The sequence below is a fragment of the Mixophyes fleayi genome, chromosome 8 (genome assembly GCF_038048845.1).
Source record: "Mixophyes fleayi isolate aMixFle1 chromosome 8, aMixFle1.hap1, whole genome shotgun sequence".
Classification (NCBI taxonomy): Eukaryota; Metazoa; Chordata; class Amphibia; order Anura; family Limnodynastidae; genus Mixophyes; species Mixophyes fleayi.
In genome coordinates, this window is record NC_134409.1 from 82,617,236 (window position 1) to 82,635,368 (window position 18,133).

Consider the following 18,133-nt stretch of genomic DNA (forward strand, 5'->3'; position numbering starts at 1 on the left):
CTAATACAGTCATGATGAAACACAGGAGAGTTGAAGTGAGTTGATAACTGTAGTGCACGGAGGCAGCGGATAGGAATCAACTAAAACAGTCACGATGAGACACATGAGAATTAAAGTGAGTTGATAACTGTAGTGCACGGAGGCAGCGGATAGGAATCAGCTAATACAGTCACGATGAAACACAGGAGAGTTGAAGTGAGTTGATAACTGTAGTGCACGGAGGCAGCGGATAGGAATCAGCTAATACAGTCATGATGAAACACAGGAGAGTTGAAGTGAGTTGATAACTGTAGTGCACGGAGGCAGCGGATAGGAATCAGCTAATACAGTCACGATGAAACACAGGAGAGTTGAAGTGGTCTGGAAACCACAGGAGAGTTGAAGTGGTCTGGAAACCACAGGAATCAGCTGAGCTGAATACACGAGGAAACACAGGAACACCTTCAGAGGCTCATGGGGAATGAGACTCCAAGATCAGGCAACGAGGTATGGAACTCAGGTGCTTTAAATAGGGAGTGTTGCCTGATCAGCCAATTAACTAAAAGGAACAGGTACTGAAGGTTTGAAAGGGCTGCGCATGCGCAGACCCTCAGGATGGTGGACGGCCACGGTTCCTAAACACACGGGAAGAAGCACTCACAGTCTGGTGAGTGACATTATCTTTGTCAAAACAGAACTTTCTAAGAGTCATTAAGACCTACTCTGATTGAGAGACATCTTTGTATGGACACAGAAAAATGTTCCTAAATTAGCCACAACATTTAAAAATAATTGTAAAGCACATTAAAAATCAATCTGATGTATAATTAAATTACAGTGATCATCTATGCATCAACTAGTCTCTTTAGCTTTTAGCTAAGGAGGAGAAGGAAGGCTGCTATTGATCACTCCAGTACAGCTGTTTAATTCAACTTGCAGACACCACTGTGTATAGTTTAATCATTTAAAAACATTGCCTACCGAGTTTTGCAATCTCCACCCAACTCTCACGCTTGAAGCAGGCTCCAGACAGGGGTGAGAATGAATTTGTGTAGCCTCCAAGCCAGAAACAAGAAAACTTACTGCAGTCCCGGCCAGGCTGCAGATCCTCCTGATGGTCCGTCCCCCTGCCTATCTGTGAGGACATAGCTATCACATGGGACGTGCACCTGTCATGTGGTGCACGTCCCATGTGATAGCTAGGTCCTCACAGATAGGCAGGGGGACGGACCATCAGGAGGATCTGCAGCCTGGCCGGGACTGCAGTAAATTTTCATGTTTCTGACTTTCTGGCTTGTAGTATTCGCTCCATAAGACGCACACACTTTTTTCCCCTCTTTTTTGGGGGAAAAAGTGCGTCTTATGGAGCGAAAAATACGGTATATTATAGAAAGAGCTTTGACTGGTAGGTTGCATCTCACAATAACAGGGAAATATGCTCATATGGTGCTTTGGCAGACTGATGTAATACGATTGTGCCAACGTTTCATAATAGTTAAACTTATTAACCAAAAAAATGACTGGTAGCATTTTCTCTATATTGCTTTAGAAATTACCCACTGTCTTAAATATCACATCTAGGTTTACCTGAATGTTACTACAACCAAATTCCAGTAGTTCTAAATCCTGCCCACTTCTCTGTTGGCTCCACCCACAAAAGGCCACTTCAAGAAAATGGCCATTGGGTTTGTTGCATTATATTTCTTAGGAACAAAACAGTCCTGTTCAGTATGACAAGACAGAGCCCTAAAAACGGGAGGGTTTGAAGATATGGAAATATTTTGTTTTAGATTGCCTCTGAAATCTCCATAAAAAATAAGCCCCTAAGGGGGTGGGGGTAGCCACATATCTAAGTATCTTATTAATTTATGACTAGGGCATTGCAGCAGATATCTCTGTCCCTCTGAACACGAAAGCAGTCCCCACAGTTTTTTGTGGGGACTGCCGTTTTGCACTATTTAACAAGTTGCCCAATGGCTATGGGGAGACCATTGCAATTGTCGAATCTATATCAGATTGTTCACCTGTGTCAGATTATCAGTTATGAGCTCATCGGCTGGAGAGAATTAAATACACTGCATGGTTTGAGTGTACAAATAAACTCTGCTTTATTAGTTACAAGTCCCTATCTGCCGTATTTCCCCAAGTATAAGACGCACCTTTTCCCCCCAAATTTTGGGTCTAAAAAACGGTGCGTCTTATACACTGCAAGCGATACTTACCTTAATGAAGAAGTCGGCACCTGGTGTGAGAGAGGAGTCCCCGCTAATCGGAACAGCATGTCATTTTACATAATTCTTGTCTAGGATGACATTACCAACATTGTCCACAATTTTCAGCTTTCTACCTCTTTCTGAACAGGAGAAAATGTGAAAAAGTCATTTTTCACTTCTAATAGAAAACAATGCATTTATATTTCTTTCTCTTGGTAGCAATGACTTACATGAATCATTTTACATAATTGTTGTATAGGATGACATTACCAACATTGTCCACATTTTTCAGCTTTCTACCTCTTTCTCAGTATGAGAAAACACGAAAAATAGTCATTTTTCAATTCCCTTAGAAAGCAATGCATTTTTCTTAATTTCTTTTGGTAGCAATGACTTACATGAATCATTTTACATAATTCTTGTCTAGGATGACATTACCATCAGCTTGTCCCCGCTGGCTGCTTCACACAGCGTGTCCCCGCTGGTTGCTTCACACAGCATGTCCGTGCTGGCTGTTTTACACAGCTTGTCCCCGCTGGCTGTTTCACACAGCATGTCTCCGCTGGCTGTTTCACACAGCTTGTCCCCGCTGGCTGTTTCACACAGCATGTCCCCGCTGGCTGTTTTACACAGCTTGTCCCCGCTGGCTGTTTCACACAGCTTGTCTCCGCTGGCTGTTTCACACAGCTTGTCTCCGCTGGCTGTTTCACACAGCTTGTCCCCGCTGATTGGCAAAAGGACCTTAAGGTGCTTCAGGCACCTCCCACAGTCTCGGAGCTGTCAGTCTTTATGTAATACATCTTTTTTTTCATTTTGGGCCCCAAAATTAAGGTGCGTCTTATACTTGGGGAAATACGGTATATACAAAAATCACGTATTACACAAAACTACGCCCCAAAAGGTTTTAACCACTCATGTTCCCTTCACACAGATGTTAATACAGTCTCATTATCCACACTAGAACTCCCCAGGGAGGGGGGGGGGGGCTGGCTTATCTCCTGTCTGGTATGTCCAAGGTTATAAGCATAGCCTTGCAAATAATGAATTACTCCTACAAAACAGGTGCATCTAATTGTATTTAAGCTATAACAGAACAAAATGGCTATAAGGCAACAAGATGGCGTCAGCTTAGCAAAATCACATTTCTCATTTCCCATCTTTTTATTCATTATTTGCCCTAACACTACCTATCAGAGATCACATTCTTGCTGTCGCTTTTAATGGGTACTTATACGCATACACCCTAACAGAACATATGAATAGGATTGCCTAAAACTGGATACATAGAACAACCCATCCCCCATCAATAACAAGTCCATGATCCCTCTTCTAGCTGATAGATGGTCAATGAGTCGATAACCGTCTTGCACACGCTGCATGTCCTGATGTCAGATCTTCACATATATCAGTGAACATGAGAGACTCTGGGGCCTCTTGTGCTTCCTTTTTGTGTTTTAACTATGGTTTTTTTAGGGAAGGAAAAAAGGAAAGGGAGGGAGAAAATACACAGTGCGCTCAGCAAGTGCTATATGTCACTTATTTCACAATAGAAGGGATCGTCCATTGTGCTGTATATCTTCATAAGGATAAACTTCAGTAACGAGCATGTGGATTCCAGGGAAAAGGATCTTGGTTTCTGCGCTGATCACAGTGCTGAGAGTTCCACAAGGTTCACACTCATTAGATGGGGTGTACAGTACAGCGGTTAAGATGTGGTAACTTTAATTTTTCTGGAAGAGAAACACTTAGCTTTAATACACTTGCTATTAAGCCACATCAGTTTTATTAGTATATATATTATAATAAGGATTAGTAACAGTCCTTGAAGTACAACATGTATAAAACCTGATAACCATCCTCCTATACCCTTGAACCAATCGGCCTGGTACAGCCATGAACACTATCCTTCTAGATAAGCATCTCCAGTGTACTCCTTTAAAGATTTATATTTCATGTCCTAATTTTTTTGTAAGTGTTCATCAAACATTTTCTCTGGATCGTCTGCATCACTAGTTAAAAAGGTGCAACCCTGGGCTCAATTTACATATTTAGGGTCAGGCAGTACCCTCCAGACTAAGCTGTCAGGTAGTCCAATATTAACCTATTGTCTTGTGTAAATGTAATAAAGTGTTGGGCCACAATACTCACAAATACATTTCTGTATTGAGTGTAAACCCCTACAGTCATGGGTTGCTCTTTTCTTATTTGGTTGGGTTAAACTTTCATATTAGAATTTTTCTCATTATGTATAATGATCTCTACATTACTATTGGCATGAGTCTGGTTCTTCCAGACCTAGCTTTCCTTTCTAAAGTAGTACACATCTACAGACTACAGCAAAGGAACATAATGTGCAATCAATATTCCTCCTGCTAATATCAATGAACACCACTCTCTGTTCTCCCTTGGACCTTTAAAAAACTTGTAAAATACATTTTACTCAGACTCCCCTTGTCTGAAGATCTTGCAGTGGGATGCATGTATTCAGGTGTCATTTCCCTGTACTTCCACTACCATGGGAGTCGTCAATAAGACCTGGAGAGGACTCTCGTATATGGGTTCAAGACTCTTCCTGACGTGCTTTTTCACGACCACCCAGTCCCCTGATTGCAGTTTATGGGTACCTGCATCAAAATTAGGGCCTAGAATGGAAGAAATCACTTGACCATGTATTTCAGTTAGTTGTTTCTATAATAAAGCAACATAGTTCAACAAATCACCATGTACATGCTGTAGTTGCTATGGAAAGCAACAGCCTGTTCTGTGTGCTGTGCCAAACAGTATCTGATTTGGTGCTAAACCAGTGTCTTTACTAGGAGTGTTTCTTACTCAGTGCAGGTAAACATGAGATCCATGGCAGACCTGTTTCAGCCATTATATTCTGCATTTTCAATTGCAGAGTACCATTAAGGCGCTCCACACATTCAGAACTTTGGGGTCTGTGAGGGGTGTGAAGGGCAGATATGATTCCCATGTCTTTTAACAGTTCCTTGAATCCTTGCCCCGTAAAGTGTATTCCTCTGTCACTTTCAATGACCTCTAGTACCCCATATCTGCAGATTACCTCACTCGTAAGTTTCATGGCTACTGCTTTAGTATTTGCTTTCCTATACAGCCATGTCTCCAGCCAGTGACTAAAGAAGTCGACACAGACTAGCACATTCTCAGAGCCCAAGCATTTGGGAAGTTGTATAAAGTCTATCTGTATCCTCTTATAGGGATATTATGTCTGGGGTGTGGTTTTCCATAGGACAGACTTACCCGGGTTATTCTATACACAGATTAAGCATCCTGCTACTAACACCTGTGCTGCTTGGACAAACCCTGGTGCTATCCATAACCTGTTAGTGAGTACAACCATAGCATCTTTCCCCAGATGCACTTTCTTGTGTGCTATATTGGCCATAATCATGCGCAATTACAAACGCATAACTTGAATCAGTGAAAATATTTACTCTTTGTCCTTTTGCATATATGCATGCAAGTGTCAGGGCCTTTAATTCAGCTTCTTGTGCTGACATGTGACTCGGTAGACTCTGTTGAATCACTCTGTGTGTGTGGTTACAGCACACCCTGTATAAGAAACACCATCTATGTGGTAGCGTAAGATGTCTGCATTTGGTAGCAGTGTATATATGTCAGATAAAACCAAAGATCCTTGTCTCATTAGTTCTACACAATAATATTCAGAAAAATTTTATGTTTGCATTTTTTTCTTCCTGTTCAAACTGGGATGGGATTCCCCCAAATCCCTAGGGGAACCCCGATATATACAGGTACTTCTCCCATCTTTTAAACTTGCTGCAATAAGGCAGCAGGTTTCAACATTGTGCACCACTTAAGTGAAACGTTACAGGGAGTTAGCAGTGCTACTTAGTCTGGCTGCTGAGAAGTGTTTTGTTTGTGCTTGATTTAAAATTTCTATTACCGCATGTGGCACCATTAGGGTTACTGGGTGCCCTAGCACAACATCTGTACTTTTTCCAAACACCATGGCCGCTGCAGCCATTGCTCGTATGACTGGGTCTAATTGTGCAGAGTAGTATGCAAGTGACCTTAGCTTGCGACCATGTATCTGTGTCAGTACTCCTTGTGCATGTGCACTTACTTTATAACAAAATAATGTGATAAGCTTGCCGTAATCTGGCAAAGTCAGTGCTGGCACTGAAGTTACTTCAAATTAAAATTAGTTAAACATTTGGCTCTGCTCAGAGGAGAGTATAAATGGCTTGCTATCATCCAGAAGTGCTATTGCAGGCGCACAGATAATAGCTCATAAAGTCTTAAGGCTTTTCATTTATGTACAAACATTGAATTCCCATCAATGCATTACCATACCCATGATACAAAGATGTATTTACAGTATATGATGATTATAGCACAGTAAATAAGGGCAGTGAATGTCTTGACAACACTGATTGACTCAAAACTATGAGGATAAAAAATAAAAACCTTTGTTATCTACCATAATTTGACATTACATTGCATTACTTTCTTTCAAACCATCTGATATAAATTTTGGTTAAAAAAAACAACCAAAAATAAACCTAAACACTATATCATATTCAACTATGTTAGTCCATTTCTCCTTTTCTCTTTAAAAACATCTTCTCACCTTCTTCGACATACAGAAAAACCACCTAGTTCATGCATTTGCTATGCGAATAGCCCATAAACTCTAATATCTCTTTCCAAAACAAGGTAATCATTACTTAGCAGAATCTACGTTCTTTAAATCCTTCATTAGTTTATACTTATGTTTGTTGTGGCTGTAGACCAAAACATATTTCATTGGAAGTTGGATCAATGCAATCTGGATTGAAAGGGTGCTTTGTAGCCTGGAGAGCTTCTGTGAAGAAAAAAACTTTTGCATAGAGATTAACATTTATTCACTAGGAATTACAGTAACTGTTATTAATTCACATTGAACATTCTGCTAATACGACACTTGTTTAAAAGTTTCTCTTTGTAGCTTAACTGTGACGCTAAGCGTTTCATGCAATGAAAAACTGATTTCCTAAAAGGGGCAGTCCCTAATCTCACAAACAGGGAATGTCAAAGTGACGAGACCTGGGCGAGTGTTCAAAGCCACTCCTTTCTTCACTTAGTACAACCTCCTTGAATGACTCTATTGAAATTCAGGAAGGAACAATCATTCATCACCAGTAGCTCCCGGAAAACTTTATAAGCATTCAGCCATTTTAAAAGCAACATTGTCTCATAAAGCAGAGTACTCTCGTTAGACACCACACATTGTGTCTGTAAATCACTAAACATTTTCTCAACAAACTCTCCCATGACCGAATATTCACACATATTTCCAGATTCTGTGATTTCCATGTTTAAAGTACAAATATATATTCACAATTCTCGCTCACAGATGACATTTTATCTCGTAACATTTCTTTATGGGCATAACAAACCCTCCTGATTTCTGAGAACATTCATCAGCACCATTTTAACACAGATAAAACAGCTTGTAATATCTGTCCATGTAAAGCTCACTCCCACAATTCTCAACTTCATTAAAGAGAAAGCTATTTTTCTCAACTTCAGAAACAAAATTACTTTGTTCAAATACAGAAACGGCTTGTTGGACCCAAGCCAGCTTTGTTCTGACACTAGTAATAATAGTGATAATGTACATTATTTACAGTCTTGTGACAGACCAAAGATTTTAAAACTTCTTTGCATCTCTTCAAAAGCATTACATTTGCAACTGTACAGCTTTTTCAACCTTGAAACATGTCTCTTGTAAAACGGTCAAGACAGACAAACACGGATCTCCCTCACACGCAGTAAGACGGAGATAAAACTCACATACAGAGAAAGAAAACTTAACTGCTATCTTTCAACCTACTGCTGTGGAACTACAAGTCCCAGCATTAGACTAAATACACATTAGCTTCAACATGTTACTATCAATCAGCACTCCGGACATATAAGCATCATTGAAAAACCTTTTTATCAATGTTACAAACATTGCCAGATAACAAAATACAGAGTCCTTCTTATCTCAACACACTGAAATCTTTTACACAGAATAAGGGAGGGGCACATCTCACTCTTTAAGCTGCGCAACATCAAACATACATTTTTATAATACACAACCTACTTGATTCATTGTTTTAGTCATTATATCATTTAGCTTGTGATACATTTAGCCTATCTACATATTTTGCGACTTTCCAGATCTGTTAACTTTCCTTTGCCACCTCAAACTATCTCTTGGGGTTTGGGCTCAATACCCCTTTGTTCTTGTCACATTAACACTTGCAACACCCTTGTTTCTCCATTAACACATATCAATTCCTTTGGCTATCCCCGCTTTCTTGATAAATTACTTGTAGACCTTCTACTTCCCCACACATCCTAGAAATCTGCGCATCATTTCTATGGGGCGGTTGCTGTCATCTATCTGCTTACTGTCTATATTCCCCTATATTGACAGTACTTTTGAGTCCCAATAGAGACTCTGGTCTAGTTTCTGTGGGTTGTCCCAATAGTGGACGTCCCGTTCTGTGGACTCCTAACAGTGAATGTCCGGGTCTGTGGGCTCCGTATTTATTATTATTATTAATTTTTATTTATAAGGCGCCACTCAGTGTCCGTAGCGCCGTACAGGGACAAACAAGTACAATACAAGGTGGGACGGCACGGTACAGTAAACAATAAGCACAGTAACTCAGTAAGCTCAAAGCACAGCTAGAGAGAGAGGGGAGGGAAGACCAGCAGGCGCCGGAGCCCAAGAGGAAGGGCGCGGATAACGGGGAGACCCCCAGAGGGGTGGGGGGAAAGGTAGCTGGAGAGCAGAGTTAAAGGTGCAGGAAACAGGAGGAGAGATGGCCCTGCTCAAGGGAGCGTACAATCTAAGGGGAGGGGTAGACAGACAGAGAGACACAGGGGTGAGAGGGAGAGAAGGGGGAACGGAGGCAGATTCAGGGGAGGGGGAAGAGGGGAGGGAGGCAGAAAAAGGTAGGAAGTTAAGTGGGAGACTTGAAGGCTTTGAGAAAGAGGTGGGTTTTAGAGCCCGTTTGAAACTGGACAGAGTAGGGGATGTTCTGATGGAGGGAGCTTGTTCCAGTGGAGGGGGGCAGCGCAGGAGAAGTCTTGGATTCGCGCGTGTGAGGAGGTAATCAGAGGGGAGGAGAGGCAACGGTCATTGGCAGATCGAAGAGGGTGGGATGGAGCGTGAATAGAGATGAGGTTGGAGATGTAGGGAGCAGTGGAGTTGGCGAGGGCCTTGTATGTGAGAGTGAGGAGCTTGAACATGATTCTGTAGGGGAAGGGGAGACAGTGAAGGGCTTGGTAGAGGGGGGAGACAGAAGAGGAGCGGCGAGAAAGGAAGATAAGCCTAGCGGCTGCGTTAAGACCAGAACGAAGGGGAGCGAGATGAGAGTGGGGGAGGCCAGTGAGGAGAAGGTTGCAGTAGTCTAAGCGGGAGATGACCAGAGAGTGAATAAGACATTTGGTGGCATCTTGGGAGAGGAAGGGCCGGATGCGTGCGATGTTACGCAGCTGGAATCGGCAAGATTTAGCAAGAGAGAGAATGTGAGGGGCAAAGGAGAGAGAGGAGTCGAGGATGACACCGAGGCAGCGAAGTTGGGGGACAGGGGAGATAGAGGTGTTGTCGACAGTGATAGAGAGGTCAGAGGGGGAGGAAAGATAATGAGTTCGGTTTTGGCGAGGTTGAGTTTGAGGAATCGAGAGGACATCCAGGAGGAGATGGCAGAGAGGCAGACGGACACCCTATAGAGGAGGGAGGGAGAGAGATCAGGAGAGGAGAGATAGAGTTGAGTGTCATCAGCATAAAAGTGGTACTTAAAGCCGTAGGAGCTGATGAGTTCACCCAGGGAAGAGGTGTATAGAGAGAAGAGTAAGGGTCCAAGAACAGAGCCCTGTGGGACCCCAACTGAAAGGGTAGAGAGAGACCCAGAGGTGGTGACAGAGAAAGATCGGTCAGCCAGGTAGGAGGTGAACCAGGACAGGACAGGGCCGGAGAGGCCAAAGGACTGGAGGGTGTGGTCGACAGTGTCGAAAGCTGCTGAAAGATCAAGGAGGATAAGAAGGGAGAAGTGAGAGGAGGTCATTGGTAACTTTAGCCAGGGCAGTTTCGATGGTACCTCCAATGCTGTCTAATCTATATCAGATTGTTCACCTGTAAGTGTCAGATTATCAGTTATGAGCTCATCAGCTGGAGAGAATTAAATACACTGCATGGTTTGAGTGTACAAATAAACTCTGCTTTATTAGTTACAAGTCCCTATCTATATAGCAAAAATCACGTATTACACAAAACTACGCCCCAAAAGGTTTAAACCACTCATGTTCCCTTCACACAGATGTTAATACAGTCTCATTATCCACACTAAAACTCCCCAGGGAAGGGGGGCTGGCTTATCTCCTGTCTGGTATGTCCAAGGTTATAAGCATAGCCGTGCAAATAATGAATTACTCCTACAAAACAGGTGCATCTAATTGTATTTAAGCTATAACAGAACAAAATGGCGTCAGCTTAGCAAAATCACATTTCTCACAATAAATGGATATTCTGTTCCCTCACTGCAATTTACCTGCTCTCCCTCTATAGCCACTTTGCGATAGTGACCATAGAGGACAAAGGAGACAGGTCTTCGCAATAACAGCAGATTTTCCTGACTACTGTTCCTTGTGAAGAATTTTATTAATTAGTCATAATATTTCAATCCTTATTGTTGTAATAAGGATTGCAATTAATCGTGTTTAAAATTCAGTTGATAATAAACATGCCCCATAGTGTTTCTCGCAGTTTCATTTTAATTTTCCTGCTTGCGATCTCGACCGTTCACATGATTGTGAAATCATCAAAGGTTTATCTGCTATGATACCTATGACGCAGTTATTTTAATAACTAGTCTTGCGGGAGAGTAAGTCCGGAAGTATCAATTCCACAGTCAGGGGTACAAGTCCGGAAGGCCGCAGTTTATGTTCTGTTCGCTCCAGAATTCACACTCCGCATTTCAGCCACGCCTTAGTGTGTTGTGATATCGCTTTTTGCCACTCCTACACAATGGCTGCTACCGTTACTGTCCTTTCACTGCTGAGGGTCCGAGAAGCAGCCAGAGCAAGAGGGTTCCTGAGAGAATCATCAACCACCATTGTCCCCTGGCGAACTGCTATAACCTCTAGCACAGGTGCAATTTATCCTAAGCCAGAGAAGGTAAGCTTCGAGTATTTGCTAATAGTACTAACATATCAGCATCGTTAGAGGTTACAATCTACCCACCGGTTCGAGTTATTAACTTATTGAGATGTGTGTCTAAAGGGCTGTAGTTCGGTTTATTGTTACAATACATGTGGTAGTCCATTATATTATACTAGGAAGAGGTGTGTAACCGTGGCAAGGGTTTATATAATCAATTTGGCTTACATTTACTTTGTCAAGATTGCTAAAATGGTAGTTTTCAGACTATACGGTTACCGTAGCTCGTTCCACAGCGTGCGTCCTCCCGAGCCCTGTCTACCCGATAGGTATTTGAACCGAGCGTAGCTGCCTTTCATTTTCAAGGAAAACACATGTTCATGTGGTCATTCGATCAGGTTGTGAAATTAACTAGCCATGAGCTTAAACAAATAAACATCCATATTGATAAGAACCCAAAAAGTAACACCGCCGAATGAAAGCCTAATACCAAATTTTACATGAGGCTTTGCAACTCACTCTAATGCTTTTAATATACAAAAAAAAAAAAAAAAAAAAATATTTGAAAAAAAAATATATATCTGTAGATAAACAGGACTCTGAATGGTAGAAATGCTTCTTGAGTGCTAGAGGAGTTGGTTTTGGTTGCGTATATTTATATATCGTGAGGGGTTCTTGCCATTTTTCATGTTGGACTTGTAACGCAGTAGGCTTTATTAATACAAATTATAAACAGAAGTGTTAAGATTGCACTGATTGTGAGATGTTTAATACATATCCAAACATTTATACATCTGCATGTTTTTTTTTGGCATGCACTACGTTCCTGTTAAAGGAACATAGTGAGCCTACTGAGTTACTGTGCATACTGTTTACTGTACTGTGCTGTCTCACCCTGTATTGTAATTCGTTTGTCCCTGTAGGGCGCTACGAACACCTAGTGGCGCCCTATAAATAAAAATTAATAATAATAAAGTGCACCTCAAAATGGTGAGCTGTCTAAAAGTTGTTTTGAGGCTCACTGTAGCTTCCAATGAGTAGAAACAGAGTTCTTCATAGTGATAAATCACTATTGCGTGACCCACTTAAACTGCATTAGGTGCCTTACTACTGCCACAGGGTTCTAGGCCAGTGACACTGAGGGGTCTACGCATCATAAGATGCTGTGCTGCTAAATATGCATTGCTGCACATCGCAGTGATGCATATTTATGCACTGCTAGGATGCACTATCCTGGGGCTACTCTGGGAGCACCGGCGAGGTGACCACTGTGATGCAAACACTTTTTCCTGTTTACCGGTGATGGGTAGAAGTGCTGTGTGCATGCGCTGTATTGGATTCTGCGAAGCCAGAGAGGCTTCAGCAGAATCCGATAGGAAATGACATGTAACGCCATCCTGAGATGGCATTACCTGTCTGTGCAAAGTCACGTTTATCAAAGCTTTATGAATTGCGGAACATCGCTGTCTCCATATTAATCTATGTGGACTGCAATGCTGCACGGTATTAGCCTAAACTGAGGATATTTACATTAGGCATGTAATGCATAGCAAAAATACATAAAAGATGTGGAAACAGCCATTTCTGCATCTTTTATGTGGAAAATTAGCTTGATGTATGGACCCCTGAATTTTGAAAGCAATGATGTTAGTAGGTATGGGGTATTGGAGCTAGTGCATTTCACTCCCATAACCCTTTACATGCTTTTAGTTGTCAAAATGCTAGGAATATAAAACCATCTTGTGGCTGGATCACTTAGAAATAACTTATTGTAGATATTTATTTCAATTAATGGTGCAGTGTGCCGCTGTGTATCATTGCAAATGTACTGGCTTTTGATATTATGTTGTATTTTTGTATTGGAAATCTACTGATAACCATGTTGGAAGAAATTGGGTTTGTAACTTTTTTTTTTTTTTTTTTTAAAGTTCTATGCTAGTTAGGCCATTTCATTTCTGAGTGACAAACACATCCTTTAGCCTGTACGCCCAGCAGGGGGTCGGTATCATTTACCCTGTCTTGTTAAAAAGGTAGATGAACTACATGAAAACAATTCACATGCATTTGTCTCCAAGCTTAGAGACTATTACATCATCATACTAAATATCTGATATATCTCAGACTTTGTGGTGCCATTTAGGAAGGTGGTTTTGATTACCCCTTGCTAATATGTGTCAGAAATAGTATACAAGAACTGTATTTTGTATTTTAACTGTATTATTTCATCTGTTCTTCTGGATGATCATTAGTACCACGGACTAGCGTGGAAAGGTCCTTGTCAGGGCTCTTGAGCATTAAAACATCCACTGCCTGAGGCCTATGTGTCCAGATGGCCTTACTTTGTCACCCGGTCTATAGGGGGAAGAAGGAATGAAGGGATGTTCCTCTTGTACAGTTCATCTAGGTTTTCTCATCGTTGGTGAACTGTGCATTACTGACCACTCCTACCGGTGTTGCCTGCCGCCAGACACTCGACGACTAACAAATGCCAGCTGCGCAATAGTTGTAAGAGAATTTGGCTGCCATCATTAGGCTCCTTCAACAGCACCTACAATTGCTTACTTCTGGGTAACCTGTATTGCTGCAGCAGTGCCTCTTTGCGGTGGACTGGCTGGTACCTCCTGACCGCTTGCTTTGGATAAGGACCGTTGGGTAGCAGGCAGAGCGTTGACTCGGGAGATGCTGGGTTCAACACAAGACAGCCAGGGAATGGATTAGAGCAGTAGTTTCCAAACTGTGTGCTTCGGCAATCTCACAGGGGTGCCTCGGCCAGGGCTGTTTTTTAAGCAAGGCAAGGAACTTCTTGGTAAATATTTTGGCTTAGGGGTGCCTTGAAAAAATTATGGAGACCCTAAGGGTGCCTCAAACTGAGAACGTTTGGCATCCACTGGATTAGAGTGTAAGCTCTTATCTGTTGGTAACTCCAACACCAAGCTCTTCCCCAACTGGTACACCCTTTTGAGTTGCTTGCAGATTCTTTTAAACAGTCCAAAATTCCCTTGAGTGGAACTTTACCCTAGCAAGTTATCTCCAATTTGCATGTCATCAAATTGGTCAGTGTCCATGGGAGTTGGATGAAGAGTTACTGCAGTGCAGCATCACATTGCTAACCCCCTCCGTTGAAAAGGTGCCCACTTGTCTAGCACAGTCCCTAGGGAAACAAAGGTTACCTCAGTATGGAGGTAAAGGGGTTTGTCTTGCCTCCCTGAATTAACCCTTTCCATTACTTTGTGATGTGAAATTGTCTCCAGCTGTCCTGAACAGTTAACTGATCAGACAGGTAAGACATTCGGTCATGGACCCTGCCATCCCTATGGGAGCCGACTGGCTATATTTAAGAACACAGTAGTCCAAACTATACAGTACAGTAATATATTTACATATCATATGGAGTTCACAAGTAACTCCTCGGGCAGAGTGTTCAATGACATTCCATATGGAATCAATAAGTTTGTGTTAAATTCCTGTTGGAGGGGAAAAAGAGCATAGCATAGGGAACTTTAAGATCATGCATTTGTTTTTAACTTTTTAAGAAACAATCTAAGACGTTCAGATGAATTATATACACATTTGTAATGAATTAATCCAAATGGACACATACTACAGAATAACATAAAATTGGACAGCAAAATAATGGTACTCCACAGTCAATGAGAGTACCTCTGGTTTTAATTCTTGCAGATCAGACTACGCAGCAATGAGCCTCTGCCACAGAGATGAAGTGTTTCAAATCTATATCCTTATGACTATGCATGGTTTTCACAGGTGAGTGTTTTTCTATAGCTCTCCTACACTGTGGATTACCATTATTGTTGCTGTCAAGGTTTTATGTTATTCTGTAGTATGTGTCCATTTGGATTACCGTATTTCCCCATGTATAAGATGCACCTTTTTCTCAAACATTTTGGGTTTAAAACCTGGGTGCATCTTATACAGGGGTTACGGGGATGCACGGGAGGGGGCAGCGTTACAGGTGCAGTGGGGGGGGGATGGAGGCGGAGAGGGGCAGCGGGGGGATCAAGGGGAGCTGGGCAGCGGGGGGGATCAAGGGGAGCGGGGCAGCGGGGGGGATCAAGGGGAGCGGGGGCAGCGGGGGGGATCAAGGGGAGCTGGGCAGCGGGGGGGATCAAGGGGAGCTGGGCAGCGGGGGGGATCAAGGGGAGCTGGGCAGCGGGGGGGATCAAGGGGAGCTGGGCAGCGGGGGGGATCAAGGGGAGCTGGGCAGCGTGGGGGATCCGGGGGGCAGGCATAGTGGCAGCGGGGATCCGGGGGGCAGGCAGAGTGGCAGCGGGGATCCAGGAGGCGGGGGGCAGGCAGAGTGGCAGCGGGGATCCAGGAGGAGGGGGACAGAGGCACAGTGGCAGCAGGAGGGGGGGGGGATTGCAGGCAGAGTGTGCTGCCCAGCTGCTCTGATCACAATCAGTCGGCCGGCCATTACTCTCCCTGCCTTTCTTGACATCTACTGTAATTTTTTTTTTTTTTTTAATTTCGGGGTCCAAAATTAAGGTGTGTCTTATACATGGGGAAATTCGGTAATTTTTTCCAAATGTGTGTGTAATCAATACATTGTTCCGCAACATTGAAATAACCACCTCCCCAGCTGATCCCTATGCATCGCCATAGATCGGTCACCTATTATAATGTCTTGCATATCTATTTAGGGGAAAAAGTAATGGCTTGCGAGTTTTACATATCAATTCCCCTAATGTTCATAAATGTAACAAAGGTCTGTTATTCCAAAAGTAACTTTATGGAAGGGATGCAAAATCCGAAGGACTTATGGTGGGTACACAGGGATATGTTTGTCTCGTCACAGAATGTTTTTATTTTTAATTCGAAGAGCTGATAAAAAAGGAACAGTACTGTTAATAAAAACAACAAATCCCTGACTAAAAAAAGTCAATATGCAAATTATATAACCAGCCCCAAAGCTAGCCAGCTTGGACCATTTTTTAACTATAATAAGGAAACCAGTGGCCTCTCCTTAATCTTAGGATGGCTTGCTCACAGACTGGTCTGTGCAGGACTGGTTCCTCTATTAGAAGTTGAAGAATTGTGTTAACTTCTAGTATGGTAGATTAACAGCCCTGTGGTGGCAAGCTCCTGGGTTTCTTCCAGATCCTGCTGGGCTGTATTGTTCTGAGCAGTGAATGAATAAGACCCCCATTCCTCCCATGATGGACTTTTTTCATCATTAGTCTCAGGAATGTATGCCTAATGTTAACAGCATTTTTTTAAATTTTGTTAAAATGAACCTTACCCCAAACAGCGTAAGACATCATCCCTAAATTGAATGGTAGCACACCCCTATTGATTATTTTTCCTTCACAACACAGTGAAAACCTGCTTTCTTTACTTCTAACAGGTCCCCGACCAGTGATGTAAGCTCTGCAATGAGAGTTCACATCCCTCACTGTGTTCGTAAGTTGCTGTGGATGTGTAGAGACCTTGTAGGGCATATTCAGAATAACTACTACACCCACTCTGCACAGTTACTAGAGGCTTCAGAGAATGGGCTAGTGTTGTTTATTCAGATCTAGCCTGACCTGACCAGTGCACATTAACATACCCTGGCTCTGCTTTGCAGCCTGTGTTCAGACTGCACTTCAGACTGGTTTCCGCCACCTTCTCCATCATGAGGGAGTACCTTGTTTTGAATGATCAGTTTTCAAGTTTTTTTTTTTTTTATGTGTGTGCTGTCTAGATTGCCGTTTTCATTTTTACGTTTGTTTGAACGTCTGATATAAAATGGTATACTACCTGTTTTTTATGATTGCGAAAGATGCAAGTGGTTGTTCTTGTCTCCACTAAAGTGCACCTTCCATCAAGCTATCAACACTGGCTGTGAATATAGAGCTCACACCACTGTGATGGCAGGTCACAGTTTCGGGTGTCCACAGTCCTAGCAGTGATGCAGTTCCAAATCTCCCAACATCACTTTTGTCATCAGTATCATAGCAATCTTAGAGCCTGAACTCCCTGTGATGTCCTGAATGGTTATAGCTGCTTAGTAATGTACCCAGGCACCAGCCAGCGGTAGAAAATACAGTGTACGCAGTGCTTCACACCTAATAGCTTCTAAATAGTTGCTTTCATTTTAAAATAATTTCCACATTGAGGCCATTCATTAACCATACAAAACATTTGGTGAAATAAACTAATAGTGTATCTAATCTTAAAGCCATAGGGAATCTAATTTTCCAGTTAAGCAGTAAACACCATTGTATTTCTGAACTTCAGATAAAAACTAGGCAAAATCAATCCATAGATATTACCAAAAATATAATTGCCCAAAAATTCATTTATAGTGGATATTTCACCTGGAGAGGCTGGAAATCTCACCCCAGTCCTCTCCAACTCCAAGGCTTTGGCTGATGATTTGATGCTAACCCACTACAGTAGTCCATACTGCTGTTGCACATTACTAGGTGGTAGTGATGATACGCCAAAATAGAATAAAGGATTATGCAAAGATTGACACGGGACTGTATTAATCCTATGGACTGCGCAGTGACTATCACAACTAGCTTGGATTTCCTGTATATGTTCTCCTTCGCCCCTTGGTGAGACCTGTTAAGCAGGTTTCTTGGTATTCATAGTTTAATTACTTTCCACGTTGTGCATCTCCAAGGAAGTGTGGCCTGGTTTCCTTCTGATGCTCTCCATCCTACTTTCTCTTTTCCACCTTCACCTTTGACATCTACAGGGGTGTCAGGTAGTGGATCATTTTCTTGTTTCTTCATTGGTAAGCAGCAAACTG

The 18,133-nt window shown here is 42.4% G+C and overlaps 1 protein-coding gene and 1 long non-coding RNA gene across 2 annotated transcripts in view; one reads left to right on the top strand and one right to left on the bottom strand.

The window, feature by feature from the left end:
- Window positions 1-2,070: 2,070 nt before the first annotated feature.
- Window positions 2,071-11,690, bottom strand: LOC142099390 (uncharacterized). Its single transcript, XR_012678532.1, has 2 exons — window positions 11,653-11,690; window positions 2,071-7,041 (listed from the first exon to the last, which is right to left on the bottom strand). It is a non-coding gene; the product is annotated as an uncharacterized LOC142099390 (long non-coding RNA).
- A 3,368-nt stretch (window positions 11,691-15,058) lies between these two features.
- The window catches only part of SMDT1 (single-pass membrane protein with aspartate rich tail 1), a 68,632-nt gene continuing 65,557 nt past the window's right edge, over window positions 15,059-18,133 (top strand). Inside the window, exon 1 of the mRNA XM_075182802.1 lies at window positions 15,059-15,138. Coding sequence (XP_075038903.1) covers window positions 15,071-15,138 — 68 coding nt within the window. The 5' untranslated portion in view covers window positions 15,059-15,070. The remainder of the gene's footprint in view (window positions 15,139-18,133) is intronic.